This window comes from Denticeps clupeoides, chromosome 3 (genome assembly GCF_900700375.1).
Source record: "Denticeps clupeoides chromosome 3, fDenClu1.1, whole genome shotgun sequence".
NCBI classification, from domain to species: Eukaryota; Metazoa; Chordata; class Actinopteri; order Clupeiformes; family Denticipitidae; genus Denticeps; species Denticeps clupeoides.
Genome location: NC_041709.1, coordinates 13,705,128 through 13,723,989, shown reverse-complemented (window position 1 = coordinate 13,723,989; position 18,862 = coordinate 13,705,128). Strand labels below are relative to the sequence as shown.

Below are 18,862 nucleotides of genomic sequence, written 5' to 3'. Positions count from 1 at the left end.
CTTTTCTACTTACATAATTCATCTGGCTGTCTATGCTTCCTTTCTTTTTCTTCTTCTTTTTTTCATCCTCCTTCTTCTTCTTGTCCTTCTCTGGCATGATGTCATCCAGATAGCTGAGGTCATGTTGTGAGAACATGTAATCCATGGCCTTCCTGACTGCGACTAATGCCAGAATCTGGAGTGACAATAAAAGAAGGTCATTCTGATTCTCGGCCGTGTGGGAAAGCAGTGCACACCGACGCTGCATTTCAGCATCAATTACACAAGAGTTCTATCAAACAATAACACACATTTCAAATAAGTGTACTTACCATGACAGGAAATATGATGGCAGCTACAGTGGATTTCAAGACCCAGAGCAGCGCGAGGCAGAGGACCTGGATGAACGTGAAGAGGTGGACGCGCCTCAGGGGGACATGCCGCAGGTAGATCAGGTCCGGCTGGTGCTTCGCCGGCATAAGCAGGAGCTGCAGACGGTCCATGAACTGACAGACAGATGACGTGTGGAGGTGAGATAAGCAGTGGGCAGCAGGCACATTTGCAAGCATAGCTGTGTTTAATGCCTGTAGACTTACCTGGACGCCATTAAGGGATGCAACACCCATGTACAGAAAAACGCCATACAGTACAGGCATTGGGATAAACTGGAAAGTAGCAGCGAGAGGGAGAAAGCTACTTTACTATCGAATCACACAAACCAATAATATTCAACAATACACAACCGCAAAACATAGGGTCTATGTTACAACCACTGTTCAGGGTTTACAATTACAAACATTTATTCTTTTATTTTTGTAAAATAAAAATAACAAAAGTAACAAATATGCATTCTGAAAACACTCCCAATGTGGTCACTTAGGGGGCGCCACACTGCATTTTAAGTAGAGAGAAAGAACTGGAAAGTTACAATATGGCTCAGTACCATTCCCTGTAACTGAAACCTTTTTCTGTTTTTTTTCTTTCAGAATGTGGACCTTGCAGAGTGGGTTCAGACCTGACATCACCCTTGTTCTCCATAAAATGTAAACTAGCCATAAAATGCAAATGTGCTACGATAATGGTACATCTTTTGTACATTGACATCCAATGTACATTGACTAAAGACTTTCAGGAGTTAAATAATACATTTTCTTGCATTAAAAACAATACCTTGAGGATAGGTGCCATAAACACTGAGAGTCCAGTCATAATGAAGACAATGATGCCAGTCACTCTCTGCTCCCTGAGAAACATATTCAAAAAACATTGTGGTTCTCAAAAATAAAACAGAGAACTGTGAATTTCATTGCTGAAAATGATTTCACTGAATTTAAATACTGGAGTTATTCAGACGTATTACTGGGCTCTGCGATTCAAAGAGTTCCTGTAGATGTTCTCATCTTTCATTCTCCCTTCAGGCCTCACCTGACACCCAGGAACTTGGGCATCTCTCCAGGAGCAGAGGTCTCCGTCTCCATCTTCAGTGAGTCAATGTGGGCAATGGAGATGACTGTGGCTGCTACATACCAGGGAAGGCCCATGAAGGAGCAGATCACCATGAGAATGGCCACCCAAAACAGATCCAGATGGTAGCCTGCACCTTTCTGAAAGCCAAACAAGAAAAAGTTGCCATTTCCCTATGCAGCGGTGTAAAACTGTCAATTTGCAGAGGTAATCTCATGTCTGTACATGTTCTGCATTGCTGGTGAATGCACAGCAGCCTTAAGGCCTTGAACGTCCGACACGCCACCCAATCCCTACTATTAACCCAAGCCCATACCTTCAGCTTGTGCTCCTTCCTGTTCACAATGACTGCAGTAATCTGTTGATCCATGAAAACCAGGATTGTGACTAGCAGTGCAGGGACAATGGAAGCAATGTAAACCCACCAGGGATTCTTCCCAAAAGGGGGCACGAACCAACCACGGTGTGGATTTGTAGGCTGAGAAGAGAGCAGAACAAATAAATTCAGGACTGTCAGGTTCACCTTTTCGCCACTCAGAATTCAATAAGAAATTGATAATTTATTAATAATAAATACTAATCTATCTGCATGGAAGTCAGAGAAGGAAGGCCTTTAAATAATCAGTAAAAAGGATAGAGAGTTCTCTTTAGAATATCTTCTAGATACTGATAACTAGCAAGTGGTCCTTGTTTGTTTATATATATTTATGCAAATCCTGAAGATATACTTGGCCTTACTCAAGTGCACTTTGCATCTATTATTAGCACTTTGAAAACTCAAATAACATAAAGAATGAGTCAAGTCCTACAGACAGAGATGTTGTCAATCATAGCCTAATAACACAGGATTAATGGATAAAAAACATTAATGTATTAAATATGATTAAATCCAATCAGATTGTTAAAAGGTTAACAACGCTCCCAGAATAAAACAGCCAAAAACATTTTTCCTCCACCCTGAACAAAAGTGTGTGTGTGTGTTTGGTGAGTGTATGAGTGTGTCCAAGACTAGAATAGTGCCACTGTTCTCTCAACCTCTACTAATCTCTTTACAACCCCACCTCCCCCTGTCACTGTTGGACAGATTCCGAATAAGCAGAGACACGCAGAAAAGGGCTGGGTGTCCGGTGTCTTGGTTTCAGGTGATCATCTGCTTCATAGGCTAATTATTATATAGAGCTACTCCGTAAACCTTGTGTCGTAACAGTAGAACGGCCATGTCAATTGCTCCCATCCATACACGGTAACAGAAGGTGAAATGTGATTATCCACTCCTACAGGACAAGCGCACCTTGAATTCACTTGGCACCAGGAGTTTAGGTGTGTCCACTCCTACCAGTGCGTCCACACCACAAAAGATGAAAATGGCCAGTATGATGGCAAAATCGCTGATCAGCTTGCGCACCTGCGAGATAAAAAATGCTGAATTACCCCCATGAAGTGATATAACTTATACAATTGCCATCCCCATACAATTTGTTGGATTACAACAGTGTATATATTCTGTTGATTTGCAAATATTAGCCAGGTTGAAATAGTAGCTAGCCGATATGGTTTTCCTTATTCACGGTACAGCACTGCTGAGGAGATAAGAGCAGCAGATCCTGTTTCACTGGGATCTCCTCCATAATGTGCTGTGTGTTAACCCCATGCGAGCCAACTGCTGGAGCCACTCAGCCACAGTCACGTTCGCCTGATAGGAAAAAACCCAACAAGTCCGGCCACCCACACAGCAGTGAGAGGACGATATCAGATCTGCTGTGTTTACAAGAGTGAATGAGAAGTGGTGCTCTCATGTGATGCTCTCGATGGCTGTCTGCAGGCTGTGTGTGCGTGACCTGTGAGACACTGTTGGCAGTGGAAAGTGGGCAGTAATCTGAGCTGAAGGGACGTTTCCTGTATTGTTTCTGTAGAAAGTGTAGAATTTGTGTTTCTTAGTAAATTGAGCCAATCAGCATTTCCTCAGTGCTTTTCTCCATTGTTAAAATGTTACTACGTGTACAGTCTTTCAACAAAGCCAGAAACTCACGGTAGTGGGGAAGAACTTGCTGGTTTTAAACTTCTTCAGGCCCATGGAGCAGGCATAGGTGCCCAGGAACAGGATGAAAGACATGAGGGTGATGTCAGGAACGAAACCACAGGCTGAGCCCACCAGCCGGCCCCCATAACGTCCACATTCCAACCTGGTCAAGGATGCCCAGGTGGTGTTCATGTGATGCTGCTCGGACAGATAGGAGCAAGCCACAACATACTGACGGGTGAGAACCAAAGCAATGGAGTGTCATGGAGATAAATCTCATATGAAATCCTAGATTACAATCGATACACAAAATCAAACAAAAATATTTGGCGGGCTCTGCTGTGAAAATATTGCAATTGTCTCACCATGTAAATATAAGAACAATAACTGGAAACAACAATTCCTACCACATCTGAGTCAGTACCATTGAAAATGTGAATTTATTTACATACAGCTGGTGTGTTACTAAGTGAACTCATGCAGGTAAGATGGAATGCATTCATCTGAATCACATATTCAAAAGGAACCATGGAGTTTGTCTATTAAACCACCTTGTGTTAAAAATGACTGAGCCGTCTGTCTGAAAACTCCCACACTGCTGATCTTCACAAATGGCCACACACCAAAGCAGAGAAGCATAAAAACTAAATCCCAGGTCTCTTTCATTTGTCATTCTCATAGGCCATAGTCTTGTGAGCTATGATCAGAGAATTTGGTTTCGGTGGCTACCATGACTCAGTGTGCTTTACATCAATGAGGCCATTGTGTTCCATCAGTCCCTGCAGAGGCCCACCTGAAGTGGTACCACTTTTCCCATTGAAACGTATTCTTCAATTACAAGAACGCAATTGTTCAATTACTATATAAATAATACTTTTTTGTATTATTATTATTGCTGTTATCCTTGAAGTGCAACTTTCTTTAATTTTGTTTCTCACCTGATTAGTGTTGTTCATTAACATCTCCAACTGCTCCATATTGAGATCTGAATTATTACCTGTGGAAATTAAACATTTATTTAGATGTGTTGTCAGTAATACTTTGTTTTTATATGTGACTTGATAAGTAGTACAATCAGTATCAGTGAATCAATAAAGAAACTATACTCCTAATTTCACAATTATATTCTCAAAAATGTGCAGACATGCAAGTCTAAATTACAAACCCCCACTGGCTTTGACCAGATGACACTATTCTTTATTCCTGTCAAGCAAATTGCCAAAACACACTGATACTGAAATGTCCCTGTGAAAGCAAACACTACTATCTCTTTCTTTTTACACAATTCATGTCACTACTATTGAGTAAGACCCTAATGCATGTTTTGGGCACAGAGTCTCGCTACCGCTCTGGCAGATGGCCAACTTTGTGCTTTTACTTTGTCTAGTTAACCTTGCAGACTCCATTTATTATTTAGAGACACAATGACTGATTACCAGAAACATTTGTACACATTTTCAGCAAGTGAGATTTTCAGGAAGATATGGAGGACAAAATGTTGTTGTTTTTTGTGGGGGGGGTGCGAGATAAGAAACCTCCTCACCATTAGGAGGTTCACAGTGGCAGTAGTATTGTGTGACCATGTTCATGTTGTAGTCAGAGTTGATGGGGTGATGGTGGGCCAACTTCAGCATCTTCTTGAAGGCATCATAGATGAAGATAAAGCTGATGAGGGCAGAGAAACCTTCCTCTGTGAAGCGGGTGAAGTACTGGATCAGGAAGCTCGCATCCGTGGCAACTAGGATCAGGCACAGGAAGGCAGACCACAAGCCGATCCACAGTCGGAATTCCAGGTAATCCACATCATTGTCCCTGCAGTGCAGCAGAAATACAGTGAAATACAGACAAAGTCAACATAAAAAGGCATTTTTCTACATGCGCAGGCCAGCAGAGAAAACGTAAAAACTTTTCAAAGAGATCTGTGGGATTATCAGTCAGCAGCAGGCACTGGCTCAGCAGTTGCTGCAGGGCAGAAACCTGAGAATGTACAGCCTGCACCATGCCCCATCCAGACACCGAAGTGAAATTAGACTTAATTATTCATAAAAGAACATAACCAGCATGGAGTAACTCTAGGAGAGCCTAACCACTAGCCACAGAGTCAGAGGGAAGGTTAGGAGGTACAAGCAAGAAGCAAGAACGAGATAGAGAGATGGCGGAAAGAGAAATAAAGTGAAAGGAAAGCATAGATAATTGTTCAGTCTAGATGTTGTCATGTGACCGCGTGGACCTGTACCTTTAAGTAAATCTTTAAATCTGGTAGTATTTGTCAGAACAATGAAAGCTTTCATGTGAGTACAGAGTATCCTTAGTTATTTATATATATTAAAAAGGGTATTACCATTACACACGGATATAACTGATGTGAAAGTCTGGCCAGATCCAGGTATCAGACCATGGGATTAGACAGGAAGATGAGAAAGGAAATGGAAGAATAATCAAAAGCAGCCACACTGAGATCTTAAAAGAATGTTTTGTTTCAGACCAGTGTGGCTAAAACGGATTCAATCTCATGTCAAACTCAAGGCCCATGGGCCAAAAAAAAAAAGCTGTTTAAAAGCATACTTTTGACTATAAACTGCTTCTCTCACAATGCATGTTGATTTAGTGACCTTCAAAGAAACAGCATCTCACCACTAGATGATATAATGACACAGAAAAATCTGCTAAAAAAATGTATGTAATGCAAACGAAAATACAAAACATGTAACCCTAATAAATAATGTTAAAAAACAGAGACTTCGCAATATGTTAAAAAGTTGTTACCGTCTTACAGTTACAGCTGGACCTCTGAGGCCCTCTGGGTCTCGGTTTATGGATAAATACTGGAAACAGAATCATCTTTCAGTCCAATTCGGACAAAAAAATGCAGCAGTGGGTCTTATATTTATATTGGTGTCATTGGACAATTGAAAGTCATACAATAAAGGACATTATTGCACCAGAAACAGTCTACTTTTGTCGTACTGAAATGCACATATTCCAACCCTATCTGCAGGAAAATAGACACTCCTTGTAAAAAAATTAAAACAAAAAACACAGAACCACTCAATGTCTGACAGCGCTAATTGTTCTGTTTATTGCCTACAAAAAGAGGGTTCTGAATCCTTTTTGTGGCATTACAACAATATACAATATGCAATTAATCACTCAAAGAACCTTTAATATATATTTATATTTCAATATATTGAAATAGTGAAAGTAAACATTTCCATGTGCACTCTGCAAAGGATTGGGATAAAATGGCTAATCATAAGCCTAAATATTGGGCTGTGAAGCAAAAAGGTCATGTGGTATGATGAGAATTACCCTGTTCCACGGTGATGGGCACAATGGTGTAAGAATGGAAGTATGGATGTGACAAGCCTATCATGCACAACCCTTACTGTACAAGCCTGTGGAAGCAGTTCATATATGAATGTGCATATATGTTGACGCAGATATATTTCAAGAGGACAATGCCAGGATTCATTGGGATTCAGGATTCAATAATAATTTCAATGAAATATTATTTTCACACAAAATGTGAGAAAAATATTGGGGCAAGTAAATGAAGCCGCATATAGGAAGTAACTTAACCTGATGGAACATAAATGAGCCTCAGTGAACAGCAGTGATTTGTGAGCTGCTGGGGACCACTGGGAGCAACTGTGATCTATTGCGAGCAGTTGGTGGAGTCAGAGGGAGCAGCTGTTATCTATGGTAAGCAGTAGTGAGGTCATAAGTACCCACTTGCTGAAGTTGAAGAGCAGTCTCTCAAAGACAAGCACAGGGCCAGTGCTGCTCAGAATGGTCAGGGGCTGCCCTGCAAGGAGGCAGAAGAGGGCACCAGATAACGCCGTGCCTACGAAACTCTCCAACACACCCTGTAGAATGAAACAAATGAGAAAAGAATGAATCAGCACCGTCCGTGCAGGAAATAGTTCAAAGCTCTTGCAAATGAACACACACTCAGGTCCCCAATACAGATGCTGCAAAACCACTAAAACAATTCAGAACGTTGACTTGCAACCTCAGACCTGCAGAAGCCTGCAAGTAACGATGCTGCATGCATTCAGGACACACAACGACAGCTGAGCTGCAGGCGTCTTTATTTGCTTCCTCTTACATTTTCTCAGTCTGACTTTTCTCACAGATAACAAACTGCTGAGTCGACTCGTCCCCTGTTTCCATCACACTGACTCCAGAGCAGAATGACTGACAGAAAGAAGTGGCTGCTGTTATGGAACCACAGCTCCCTCTCAGAACTAAGGACACTTTGAGGAACTGTGTAAGGCGTGCAGAAGAACAGAAATAGCAAAGACTGAAAGAATATATACAAAAAAAACATAACTTTTTTTCCCCACCACTCTTATTTAACATTGACTAGATATTTATCCCTAGGACCCAATCAATTGCTACTATGCAGCCAATTTCCAGGCTTTGGTCTTAAAACTGAGGATTCTAGGAAAGGTCAGAGATCACTGGGGGAGATCTCTGACCTTAGTGGGATTTCTCAGCTCTGGCACAGCAGGAGGGTTTGGGCTGAGTAATGTGTCTTTAATCTGTACACAGGTACTGAGGTTGCACAGCTCTTTAGAGCCTGGACAAATCAATCCACATGGATAACACAAATATTAATATAATGCTGCTACGTAATATAGAATATGTTTTTAACTGTTTATGACTGCACCATGTCACAGCAGATATAAAAGTATTTATGAAATCCTCAATTTCCTTAAACTTATGCATGTCATTGCTAAAACGTTGCTGTATGATATAGGCTTTACCGGTTTGTTATGGATTCACACATATTTCATGTTATTTTTGTGATAACTTGCTCAGGAAAGCTACACTTGAATTAAAATGATGAACCTTATAAGCAGGGCGCCCACTGATAGCTAATACAAAACACAAGTACGAAAAAAGATAAAGTGCATCTTTATCACAAAACTCATTATCAATGACCTGACCTCATTTTACAGCACATATGTAGTGTTTGTGTGTCTGTGTTTAAAAATGTGTTCATGAGTATCTGGGAGAAGGTGTTCTTCAGAGCTGACCTTCAGTGTAAGAACTACATGACTTCATTAAACCAGGTCAAAAATTGCGAGTGTACAGAGACACACACACACACACACACACACACACACACAGAGAGAGACTTATGTGAGCTGTTAAGCTCCTTTGGCCCATTTCCAAACCCCTGAAATACTGTGAAAGTCCGGATTAACTCTGGAAGAACAGCTAACTTTAGACAGCACTGGAACTAACATGTTTGGCGATGAAGACTAAATTAGCTAAGGACTGGCCTGCATGTTCTCCGTGGCGTCTCCGAGCAGGCCTCCAAAAGTGATGGCATTGGTTACTGTACCCAGGTAGATGAACAAGATGGCAGACAGCGACTGGATGTTGAGAGCATCATAAAAGTCGCTGGCGAAAAAGGGGAGCTTCCTTTTGATGTCACGGATGAGGCCACCACAGAATCTGTGCAAGATTAATTTAATTAAATTAATGCCAAATGTCTTAGCAAAGCATGTTCGGTTTTATATTTTAGGTTATAATTCAATTATGGATTGGATTCATTATTATACTGTGTATAATATTATGGGCAAAGTTATACCTTCCAGTTCTTAGGAGTTCCTCACCGACATGGTGCCCTCCCCCACCACCATTGCTACCATCATGAGGTGTGTCCCCATTCATCTGAAATGCCTCCACACCTGCAAGATTATTCTTCCTACAGACACACAAACATACAGCTTTATTACAATGCTCTTCATATTTCCTGTTTGTATTTAGGCACACAATCATGTTAAAAATCCTGTGTGTTGTGCGATGTTCAGATTGTGGTGTAGTGTGTGTTTTACCGTTTGTCTGCAGAGGGAACAGATTTGGGCGGCTCTATCCTTATGTCAGGGTCCCATTCACCAGGTGGCAGGACAATGACCTCATCCAGGAACTCATCGATGCCCGCCAGCAGGTCCTGCCGGTCTTTAGCTTTGTATGCTACGTCATGGAATACCTGCAGTAGGGGTAAGAGCACCGGTGTCTCACAGCAGTCGCTGATCAGTATCATGACAGCGAGATCATGTAACCTTCCAAAGGAAAAGCATCGCTTACTACATCAGAGCTGATACATGGCTTCATCAATGTGCCGTTTACTACACCGTCACCCACACAGCTATAGCCCGACTATGCAACTGAACTGTATGGTGGCTAAGTCTGTTGTGGGACATAAAATGGGACTCTTCCCTCTTTTTTGATGACCAGATGACCCCATGTTTCTGTGGGATCCAAGTAATCATAGCAACTCCATCACATGGCAAAGTTGCATTTACAGAAATACCAGGCTGATTCGGAGTTATTAAAAACTCAAGGGTGTGTATTTATTGGGAGATGATGATGATGATGATGACAGACCCACAATCTTGAATGTAAACATTAGTGATGGAGGCAGTTAAATCAGTTTACGTACACTCAAACACAGCCTCACACCCAAGGGCATATGACCATATCATTGTAAAGTCACACCTCCCGCAAGATAGAGGAAATGACTGTACCTGTCATTTACAGAAGAGATTGTACAGAGATTATTGCACATAAAGGTGGCATAAATGTCAAAGGAGCTAGAGCAGAGTAAGAAAAAAAACTTGAAGGATGTTCTAATCTTTCTTGGTATTCAGTGTTACTGGGATGCACAGAACACACACACACATACACACACACACACACACACACACACCTCATCTGACATAAGGGTGGCAATGGCTCGTCCAATCTCATGGTAGGACTTGGCTTTGCCCTTGGGTCCCAGCAAAATAAATAGGAATCTGAAAGGGGAAAATAAACAGAAATTATCGCTCCAAATTATCACCTCTGTCTACTGTTATACATTAACCGTAATAAAAAAAGAACACCTAGCTCTTTTACAGTAAAATATCTGTCGTTTACCAAATGAAATGAACAGCAGCAAGCTTCTAAGGCAGCTGGTTTCTAGAGATCCAACACACCTGGTGGGAACTGGAACCTCAGTCAGCGCTCCCAGCATGACCGCCTGCTGCAGACGCACAAACGCCACGAACGGCGCGTCCAAGAAATCGACCTCCCCCACCAACACGTTGGATGCCTCTGCATCACGGGGGATCTTCTTCATGAACTTGTTTTGTAACTGGAGGAGTGAAACACATGTGAGGAGAGCACAAAAAAACCAAGGCAATACAGAGCAGATGGCACAAAAAATGTCTTTGTGTCAAATTACCCGATTACCAAAATTCCCACAAGGTCAGCGGCTACATGTACCCTTGTGAGTACCCAAGCATACTACAGTAACTGTATTAAACAATTGTGAAGCTACACAACCACTCACACACACACACACACACACAAACATGGATGAAATAGTTTTAATGTATTTTATTTCTATTCTTTGTCATTCTGGCAAACTGACACCTGTGTGTAAAATACAATGATTTGCCATTATGAGACCGTAGTGGGATATTATGTCTAAAGGAAGCCCAGGCGACCTTGACAGAACAATCACTCCTTTGTCTCCAGTAACTTCTTAAAACTTATCAAAAGCAACTTGGAGAAGATGGAAAAAAAAAAAAAGATAAAAATCGAAGAAAAGGCCATTCATTAAGCCAGACTGGAACTCTTCCTTTATGACGTTCAATAAAGGGACAGGGCATTATCAGATAGCACTGAGGTGATTTCCTGTTGTTTCTCAACAATAATTACACAGAGAGCGACACTTATCCAAGCATCAACAACCTTGTTGGGGCAAGTTGGGGCAATTAGGATTCCCCACTTAGTATGACACTTGTCATTTTTATTAACCTCCAGTGGCTCGTAATGATAAGTGTTTTTCCAGGAACTACAGGATCCTTTCAACAGCTAAATCGCACCACCAAAAATTACCCAAAGAAGACAAATGGCCATGTGCCCTAGGTGAAGATGACCAAGGCCAAGCAGGATTTAACAAGCACATTTCAACCCCAGCACAGCACGCTAACGAAGGGCAGGGCATCCCTTATCAGTAAACACGAAAGAGAGGTCTAACGGGAACTGTCCGCCAACCAAAGTCATTTCCACACTCCCATTCAACTCCCCCAGGCCTGTGCCCTACCACTGAACCCAGATACGGTTACTGCACTGCAGGAACGAGAGACACTCTCACTGCCTGTCAGAAGTCCAGCGGGAGCACTAGTCCATGCCAATTACTGCATTGGACTGTTCCTTTTTGGGTTTGTTTAAAAGCAAAATTTTACATTTCATGCATTTAGCTTTGGGCAAGAACACCAGAAATCCACATGAAAGATTGAAGAGATAAAGGCCATTTTACAAACGGGCGGCCGCATTCAGCTCCTAACATAATGCACCTTTTATCCATAATAATAGGTGTAGCAGATGGCAAACATGACATGGTGTGATGTCTTACTTGGTCCTTTTCTGGCTTGTCTGAAAGGTCATTCAGGCTGTTTGAGGTTAGATTACGGTGAGCTGTGGTCGGGCTACCTGTAAAGTGGAAGTGGTGACAGTCAAGTCTTTGCAGGCAACATCAAAACACTGATGCATCAGTACATATCCCCAGAGAGTAAAGCTTACATTCCATTTAAATTAAATTAAGTTTTTTGTTTTATATTTAGGATAATTTGGCAATTGAAAAGTTATGCGAACAGTACCTGTTCCAGTCAGATAAAACATACATGGTTCTACCCCCCCACAGATATCATACAACATAGGTTTACAGATGCTACAGTGTGGTAATCTCAGCTTCTTTTTTTTCCCCTTCATGCAACTGTAAAGCCACTACAACAGAGAAGGCAGAGTCTGTGGATGTATTTAAATATTTTTCATTTTAAAACTTTAATGTTGGGATTTTTTCCAGGAGACAGAGCACGCCCAAACTACAGCTAAACTTACAGAGCAGTCCCAAACTGGAGCTCCGATGCATATGAAGCTGTTCTTCTGACCCGAACATAAAGCAAGGCACGGGGTTCTCGTGAGGACTACGTGCTTTGGTGAGACACACACACCATGCGCGCAACAGCGCAACAGCCCAGGATGCAGAACAGATCACCCACAGAGGAGAAGGTGGAAACAGAAAATACAGAGAAGAAAAATAAAGTTGCAGATGAAGTTCAAGAATATTTTTGAGACAAGTAGAAGCTACACATAATTAGTCTTGGGCTCATGCATTGCTGCATTTGTAAGTCTATAAAGCCACAGCAGAACATCAAAAACTGCTACTTGTTCATAATCAAGCAGCTACAGATGGATAAATCAGGATTTGTACATTAAAAAAAGCACATTGTTATGAGCACTGCTGTACAGTCATTGTGCTGACATATCTAACAGATTATTGGAGGCAACAGGTGATTGGAGGCATTTGAGTGGCACAGTTAAGTGTAACAGAAGATGGAAAAGAGAAGGAAGAGGAAGAACAGAGAAGGGTTCACCACAGCTGGCATCAGCATTACCATTCTCCTGGTTTGAGAACAGCCTACTCGCACTGGACACCGTCTTGCCGATATCCGCCAAGGAACGCAGATTGGACTTCTTGGTCTGGTGCCGGTGTTTCCGCAGCAACGTGTACATGACCTTCTCTTTGAGGTCAGGCTTGAGCAAACCAGCCTCTATCTGACTGTCAGTTATCATTTCTAGAGAATGGGGAAAATAAATGTCAAAAAAGGCCATTCATAATTATGAACTTGTCAATTAATTTCTTATTCAGGTTATTCTTGTTGTTTTATTCAGTTACCATTAACTTGAATGCTAGTGTAGATTTCTAGTATTCCTTTTGAATACTAGAATTAATGAGTTGGGGATGATTCCAACTGTAGTCAATACACAGCTTACCGACCACCTGTGGCAGGGTGGAGGCCTCCAACTCCAGCATTATAGTGCCTTTCTCTATGCAGGTCTTTAGTTCAAAAAGACTGTGCAGAGACAGCGTGGCCACATGCGGCTTACTCCACCGCTCACCACCCTTCTCTACCTTCTCCTCAAACTTGATCCACCTGGGGTGCAAACACACACAGAGCACTGTAAATACACAAAGAACACACATGGGATGCAGAAAGATAGCTTCAATCAACATTAATTTGTTTGCGCTCATGCTTCAGTGGAAATTTCTCAAAAGATCAGAGGTTCGGGAGGCAAAATGTAAACAATGTAACAGGGAATACAACGTCGGAAAATAAGGGTGTGAGGCAGAGTGGTGAGTCTACTTGTCTACTATGCTCAGACCAGTGAATGGACAAAAAAAAAAAAAAAAGGTAGTACATATAAAGATACGAAGTCAATTCAAGGTAGAAATGGGAAAAGACGAGAAGCAAGAGTGAGGGGCAGTGGAGACAATAAGGAAAATAGTCAGAGGGAAGAGAAGAGAAGCAAAAGAGAAGAAATTCCTGTCTATTGAACCTTAAATTGCAAAATTGCATTCTCCTCTTCTGGGAGAGGGTTGAGTTTCTCTGTGTACAATGAGGCCCTATGGCCACGCACCATTTCTTCTTTTCACTATTGACTAGACACACAAACACTTTATATATGTGCTGTAAAATCTAAATCAGATAGAAATCTGAATAAAAATCTGAATTATTAGCTTAGAATCCGATGATTATGCCACACGAAAGGACTTTTTTACAGCTAACCAATCCACCTGCATTAGGTGCCATTAATGGCTGCACCAGATGAACCCTCTCAACTATAACAATATGTGACAGTGTGTGCTGCAGTTCGCATCAGTGCATTCTCCAAGTGCTTTAGGATGGTCCACTCAAACATTAGGAAAACCACTAATAAGCAACCAAAGCTAAATGGGTTTTAGCTCTTAATGTTGGTTTCTTTAACACAAATGCAGACCAGAAAACAGAAGACCCAGGAAAGCTTTTATATTTGCTTTGGTCTATTGAGTGCTGGCACTGATTCAAAACTGGGTTAATTGTGAAGGAGTGGCCTGTGAGAACGTGTGTGTGCATGCAAGGGTGTGTATGGAAATCACCTGGCCGTTTCTTTCCACTCCATTTCCTGACCGTCCACAGCGAGCAGCTCATCGAGCTCAGTGAAGAGCTGCGGAGGCGGGGGACCACTGTCATCCTCCCCCAGGATAAACCGTATCCGCTCCGCAGGCGAGACTGTCAAGATCAAAGCACAACAAATAATAAAAATATGAATCAATGAAAAAAACGAATTCAATCAAAACATTAAATCCTGGATGAAGCAAAATTATTCTTGGTATACTAATAACAAAACCAACGAAAGCAAGTGTTTCATTTAAACGAATAGCGGTTATTTCATTACACGGGAGTAATTGACACGCTGTGACAATGCAAATCTTCTCTCATGCAAAACATTCGGAGTGAGAAATGAAAGAGTGAGAAATAAATAGTCTCACATGCTCTTCCTTACAGTGACATCGCTCTGCCCTGTCACAGGTCACACGTGCTCAAAGTCGTGTTTGGCTTCCAAGTGACAAAGGGATTAGAAGCACCAAGGAACTGTTGCACCAAAGAGCACCAAGGACTGTTGTGAAGTAGCAATGGACTGAATATTTGCTTGGCTGATGAAGATTATTGGAGAACGGCTTGGAAGATGGCCAGTATACAGTGCCTTTAAATGTAGGATGTTTTGGACTGAGCAGTTGAACATTAATGTGAACGAAATTGAAAGTGAATGTGAAGTGATTGTCATTGTGATACACTGCAGCACAGTACACGGTGACACAATGAAACGTGTCCTCTGCTTTTAACCCAACACCCTGAGTGAGCAGTGGGCAGCCATGACGGGGAGCAGTGTGTGGGGACGGTGCTTTGCTCAGTGGCACCTCAGTGGCACCTTGGCGGATTCGAACCGGCAATCTTCTGACTATGGGGCCACTTCCTTAACTGCTAGGTCACCACTGCCCCCATATTACATGAACTGTCAACTTCTATGTAATTAACTGTGCACTTATTTGAGAAGTAAAATAAGTAAAGAATTGTGAACAAAGTAGAATTAAAAATATAGTTTTAGCACAATCTATTCTTAACAGAGTTTCAGCAAGAAGCGGGGTAGCACCGGATAAAGAGTGATTGATTGGTTTATGTCTTCATGGATTTTGCTTTATTCAAAGTGATTCTCATAAAAATGAGACCAAGTATGAGACAGACCCCAAGGGACAGCCGATTGTGAGATAACAATATCGCCATTCTCTGTTCAGTTGTTACAGACCACGGACAAAGACTATGCACTCCTGATATATTCTGATTCGTGTCAGAGGACAGTCCCAAGTCCTTTAGAGATATGAAGAACAATCATGCTCACTAGTCATGCTGGCAATTTGCTCAAGGAAAAGTCAAGATTGAGCAAGTAGAAGTGACAGCATGGCTGTAAAGCCATAAACCAGGTAGAACTCTCTCAGAGGATAGAGCTTTCTTTGGGGATCTGCTGATCCAAAGTTCAGTGTAAATAAAAAAAAGTTCTTCTGCAGTTGGTCCAGTAAAGGAACAAGTGGCAAGTCCTTACTGGTCTTCACAAAATGCTTGTTCTTTTGAAGGCATTTATATCAAAAATCAAATAACGAAGGTCCTCATCTTAATATGTAAATAATTGAATGAATAATCATGGAGATCATGCCAACATGGGTTGACTGAGCAGCGCTTTGTTGGATGTTTTTTAGGCTTAAAATGGTGAATATCAGATAAATGATCACCATACTTTCATCTACAGGACCAATTACGAACATTATTAAAATCTGTTTAAGAACACTATCTTGTAAAATGTTGTTGTTTAGACATCAGATAAATCATGAGACAGTGCCAAACAAAAACCACAGCATTAAAAGACTGAATTGTGAATTGTTCCCTGTGTCCCAGTTCAATGGAAAGCAGACTGTAAAATTTATATTAGAGTACAATGTGTTTTCTGGGGTTTGGTTAACATAAAAGGTCATCACCAATTTCCTCTCTGCCCTCATTATTGTGGCTTTATTTGTTATAAAGACAGGTAGGCCACGTATACATAACGCATGACCCCTAAATTATGCCAAAGGTCCTTTAGACAGACGTATTAATATAATCTGATTCTTTTGTCAGTGACTGGCGGGATATAAGGCCCACACAGAAGCACGGTTGGCGAATGTACGGGTCGTAAGAGGATAACACTAGGATCTTCAGGTGACTAGGCACTGTATGTTCCCACCAACAAACATAAACACAGGCCGTCACACCAGGCTGGATTACAGCGTCAGAAGTGCTAACTGCTTTAGAGGAGATTACCAGAACAAGTGGGCCAAAAGAAAATGGGGTGGGTGGTGGTGAGAGCTCTTACGTCTTCACCCCAGACTCCTCTACACAGATTCAGCTCATTTGGTAATACCTGCTCTTTACCCTGCTGCTGACTCTTACACTGCAAATTAAAAGTGTGTTCTCGTTACACACGCATTGGCATTTAATCTTCCCCTCGAGGTCAGAACAGTCGCTGAGTATTTTCAAATGGCAGCTTAAGACTTTACTCTTTAGAGAATACTTAGACCAACCTGTAACTTTCTAATAGTCTGACTTATGTAAGAAAAACTATAATAGAGCAAATAAAAAGATTTTGTATTTATAGTGGGGGGTCCTAGTGAACCAGAACTGATTACTTCAATGATGGTAACATGAAAGCCAGTTGTAAATTGCTCTGGATAAGGACATCTGCCAAATGCCACAAATGGAAATGTGAATTTAAATGTTAATGTAAATTGGTGGTAGTAGCCTAGTGGGTAACACACTTGCCTATGAACCAGAAGACCCAGGTTCAAACCCCACTTACTACCATTGTGTACCTGAGCAAGACACTGAACCCTGAGAGTCTCCAGGGGGGGGACTGTCCCTGTAACTACTGATTGTAAGTGGCTCTGGATAAGGGTGTCTGAAAAATGCTGTAAAAGTAAATGTGAACATCTAATCCATTATCATTGCACAATGACAGGAAATACGTACATGGATAATAGGAAAAAACATAAATCCCATTTCTCTTGACAGTATTTAATAAAAGATATTATTATAAAGCTGGAGGTCTCACAATGCAGACGTATTAATGAGGGGGAAAAAGGCATTCATGCTATATACTATACCCCAATGACCTCTGAACTCTCAGTAGAGAGCTTAAAGAGCAACTGAGTCACCAGTAAGAGTGCAGATTCTATTCCTGTGCCAGGGATTATCTGGTAGCGCTTGGAAGCCTAAATATATATTCTGGAGAAAGACCAAGAACTACACCACAATATGGATGTTCTCCAATGTGTGTATGTGCAATGTTATGCAACTTCTTCATCATATACCACACACATTAGCATTTGTCATTTCTACAGAGCCAATTTCACAGTGTGAATTTTCAAAATTCACCACAGTGCAACAATCGCCTGGTGTCCTGGTCACAGTTCGGCTCTCTTCTCAAGTATTTTGATTTAAACTGAGAAACACAAAAATAGCTTTTCAGTCCAGACGCGAAGTAAGGATGAGAGAAGTGGACCTCGTGTTCTGGCAAGAACCACTGTCGCAGTCTGACCAAAGCAGCATGAGCAGCTGGGTACAACATTCCAGCACTCCAAAAGAAAGGCAAGTGAGTACACAAGGAGCCTCCTTAAGAGGAGGACACTCCAAAGTGGCTTTCCACACAACAGAGGTCCATGGTCACATGGCAATTTTCTCATGTCCAGTGCATTAATGAAAACTGTGGGGGATCACAGTTTTAAATGCTCTTTTTATTTTTTTTTTAGAAAATTGCCCCACTACTTGGTGTGTTTATGTCATGGTGTACTCATTACACAAGAACTGTTCTCATTACGGGGTGGTAGCAGCCTAGTGGGTAACACACTCGCCTATGAACCAGAAGACCCAGGTTCAAATCCCACTTACTACCATTGTGTCCCTGAGCAAGACACTTAACCCTAAATTGCTCCAGGGAGACTGTCCCTGTAACTACTGATTGTAAGTCGCTCTGGATAAGGGCATCTGATAAATGCTGTAAATGTAAATGTACTGAACCAAAACCATTTAGCAAATGAAACTGTGGTTACTACTACAACTAAACAACTTTCATTCATGCAATCATATTATCTGCAACTATTTGTAGGGCCCTAACCAATCAGTTTTTCTTTTCCTAAATTCTGTTTTATTTTTTCATAAATAAAAAAATAAAAAAATTTTATTCTTCTGAATTCAGAGTGTTTACATTGTGTTGGTGTGTGAAAGTCCCACCTCAAACATGTGTAGTAGTCAATTCTGTGTTTTATAGAGGATTCTGTTTTATTTGTGATCCGTGGAAATCACAGGGCCCTACATTTTACCAATGAAAGATGAAGCCACAGTGCAAACAGAAGCATAAGACTGGCTCATAAATGTCCTGTCAACAATTGGGACAGAAAACAACTTCTAACAGCAGACTGCCAGGATT

At 41.4% G+C, this 18,862-nt stretch overlaps 1 protein-coding gene across 7 annotated transcripts in view; it reads right to left on the bottom strand.

The window, feature by feature from the left end:
- Positions 1-18,862, bottom strand: part of slc4a4b (solute carrier family 4 member 4b) — a 28,508-nt gene that overhangs the window by 2,505 nt on the left and 7,141 nt on the right. For 5 of the 7 annotated variants that reach the window (XM_028971134.1, XM_028971136.1, XM_028971135.1 and 2 more), the window contains 21 exons: positions 14,448-14,580; positions 13,304-13,464; positions 12,925-13,104; positions 12,368-12,460; positions 11,883-11,959; positions 10,456-10,613; positions 10,188-10,275; positions 9,313-9,467; positions 9,066-9,182; positions 8,755-8,929; positions 7,196-7,329; positions 5,007-5,275; positions 4,402-4,460; positions 3,473-3,661; positions 2,735-2,848; positions 1,760-1,921; positions 1,405-1,583; positions 1,150-1,222; positions 576-644; positions 312-485; positions 14-175 (listed from right to left, as the gene is read on the bottom strand). In XM_028971134.1, coding sequence (XP_028826967.1) covers positions 14-175; positions 312-485; positions 576-644; positions 1,150-1,222; positions 1,405-1,583; positions 1,760-1,921; positions 2,735-2,848; positions 3,473-3,661; positions 4,402-4,460; positions 5,007-5,275; positions 7,196-7,329; positions 8,755-8,929; positions 9,066-9,182; positions 9,313-9,467; positions 10,188-10,275; positions 10,456-10,613; positions 11,883-11,959; positions 12,368-12,460; positions 12,925-13,104; positions 13,304-13,464; positions 14,448-14,580 — 2,921 coding nt within the window. The remainder of the gene's footprint in view (positions 1-13; positions 176-311; positions 486-575; positions 645-1,149; positions 1,223-1,404; positions 1,584-1,759; positions 1,922-2,734; positions 2,849-3,472; positions 3,662-4,401; positions 4,461-5,006; positions 5,276-7,195; positions 7,330-8,754; positions 8,930-9,065; positions 9,183-9,312; positions 9,468-10,187; positions 10,276-10,455; positions 10,614-11,882; positions 11,960-12,367; positions 12,461-12,924; positions 13,105-13,303; positions 13,465-14,447; positions 14,581-18,862) is intronic. The other 2 variants (XM_028971141.1, XM_028971140.1) reach the window with 1 other exon arrangement.